Source organism: Fulmarus glacialis, unplaced genomic scaffold (assembly GCF_000690835.1).
Source record: "Fulmarus glacialis isolate BGI_N327 unplaced genomic scaffold, ASM69083v1 scaffold24538, whole genome shotgun sequence".
Classification (NCBI taxonomy): domain Eukaryota; kingdom Metazoa; phylum Chordata; class Aves; order Procellariiformes; family Procellariidae; genus Fulmarus; species Fulmarus glacialis.
This window is the reverse complement of record NW_009227942.1, coordinates 10,158-12,170: the sequence shown is the minus strand read 5'-3', so window position 1 is coordinate 12,170 and position 2,013 is coordinate 10,158. Positions and strand designations below refer to the sequence as shown.

The window sequence follows — 2,013 nt, the reverse complement described above, 5'->3', positions numbered from 1 at the left end:
GATAGAGGTTGACAGGAGACTCGGGGGTGCAGGAGATCCAAAAGGGGGGTGGGAAGAGAAGCGGGAACAGGAGCAATAAGAATGTGGGGTAATTTGGGGAGAGGTGAGTAGGGGCAGGTAGGCTGGAGGGGGAAGAAGCTCCTGGGGGAATACTGAGAGGAGGTTGGTTGTTGGCCTGGAGCTGGGCAGGGATGTGGCTGGGAGCTTCTGAGGGCAGGTTTGGGGCAGGGAGAGTCTTCAGGGCTGTGGAGGAAGCAGTGTCTGCAGGAACTACAGGAGCACCTGTGGGCTGCCCCTTAGTTTTAGGATTATCCCCTCTGCCTTGTGGAGGACAGAGGTGGTTGTATGCGCGAGGGTACGCTGCTGCAGCAAATCCTTGAGCAGATTTTCCAAAAACTGTATGAGTGCCCAAATACAAAGCAGTGATGGGTCCTGCAGCTCTCACCCCGAAGTATGCAGCCTCAAGTAATTTTGTTGCCTGGCTAAAAGCCACTCGAAGGGACCTAAGGGCTGTTTTGCTGTTGTTTGAATACAGATGTGTCGGGGAGCGCAGACAGCAGCTGCGGCGGCGCCCCGAATCAAGAAGTTTGCCATCTACAGATGGGATCCCGATAAGCCTGGGGACAAGCCCCGCATGCAGACGTATGAAGTGGACTTGAATAAGTGAGTACGCCAGGCGGGTGCCCTGGGGCTGTGTGTGCATGCAGGTTATCTGACAAGTGATAACAGAGGGTGGCTGAGGAGTGCTTGAGCTGACAGCTAAAGGTGTCAGCAGTCTCATTAAGCTTCAGGGACTGTTAAAACCTTGTTGGAGTGGCCAGGAAGGTGGTGCCTCAGCTGTGTTACAGAGCACCTTGTCCTCAGCACAGGTGAGATCAGTGTTATTTCTTGATAAAGCAGCTCTCACTATGATCACATGGGATTATTTTCCCCTCCCTCACCTGTTGGTGCTAAATGTGGCAAATAAAACTGTACTCTGAATGCCAGGGTCTTAATAGCTGTCAGCAGTAAAATGGTCCCTTTGTTTTGTGACTTCTGTGAGGTTTTACCTGTGTCCCTGAGTTGTGTTGAAGGCTTGAATGTGTTTGTGGCTTTAATAAGCTTTATTTACATGGTAAATCTGGGGGCATGTTCCAAAAGGAAACTCGTTTATGTGTAGCTCACAGTCCCAGACCTGGGAGATAGGTGGAAGCTTTATTGACTCTTCATGTAGTTTTCTTAACACTCAGTTACTTCTAATTTTTAGGTCATATTAAACTTCTAGTAACCACCTGCACACTTCGGTGTAGCTGTCACCAAGAAAGCTCTTACTTCTCCGTAATTCTTTGGAGGGATGCAGTCTTCCATGTGGGGCAGAAACCTTCATGTGGGCACGTGTGCCTTGATTTCCCTGGGCTCCAGTTGCTGCTGTGATCTTGCCAGAGGAATTTACCTCGAGCCCTTTCTGAAAGCTTCAGATACAAAGCCGTGCAGCTCCTTACTTAAGCAGCACATGATGGAGAACTCAAATTTTTGTGTAACTTGCACCAGTTATTAATTTCTGGGCGTTGCCTTGTATGTAGTACATAAAATTACATAAGTTGTCCAAGACTGTTTGGTTTTGTGTGCAGCACTGCCTCTTGTGACTAATGAGGACAGGCAGACTTGTTAAAACCTGACCCAAAAGGAGAGAACCGGTAGCAGGGCACTCGGTTTTCAGTTGGGCTGTCTGAACCCTCTCCAGCTGAGCCAAATCGTCAGGGTATCAGCGAAAGAAAGGGCTTCTCTCCTGCTCTGACACTGGGGTGTACTGAGGCGAATGCATCTTGCAGGTGATCAAGTTAGCTTGCTCTTGTTGCCTGGAATTGGCAAAAAAAAGTGTATTTTTAATTTTAGTTGATGAAAGTCCTTTTAGGTGCTGCTTAGTTGGGGTGCCAGAGATCAAGCACTGAGGCTGGTGGGGAGTTACACAGGTTCACTGACTTTGTTTTCTGTTATAGATGTGGGCCTATGGTGCTTGATGCTCTGATCAAG

The 2,013-nt window shown here is 48.8% G+C and overlaps 1 protein-coding gene across 1 annotated transcript in view; it reads left to right on the top strand.

Annotated features, from left to right (window-relative positions):
- The first annotated feature begins 535 nt into the window (after window positions 1-535).
- Window positions 536-2,013, top strand: part of SDHB (succinate dehydrogenase complex, subunit B, iron sulfur (Ip)) — a 9,163-nt gene continuing 7,685 nt past the window's right edge. The window contains exons 1-2 of the mRNA XM_009583330.1: window positions 536-663; window positions 1,980-2,013. Coding sequence (XP_009581625.1) covers window positions 536-663; window positions 1,980-2,013 — 162 coding nt within the window. The remainder of the gene's footprint in view (window positions 664-1,979) is intronic.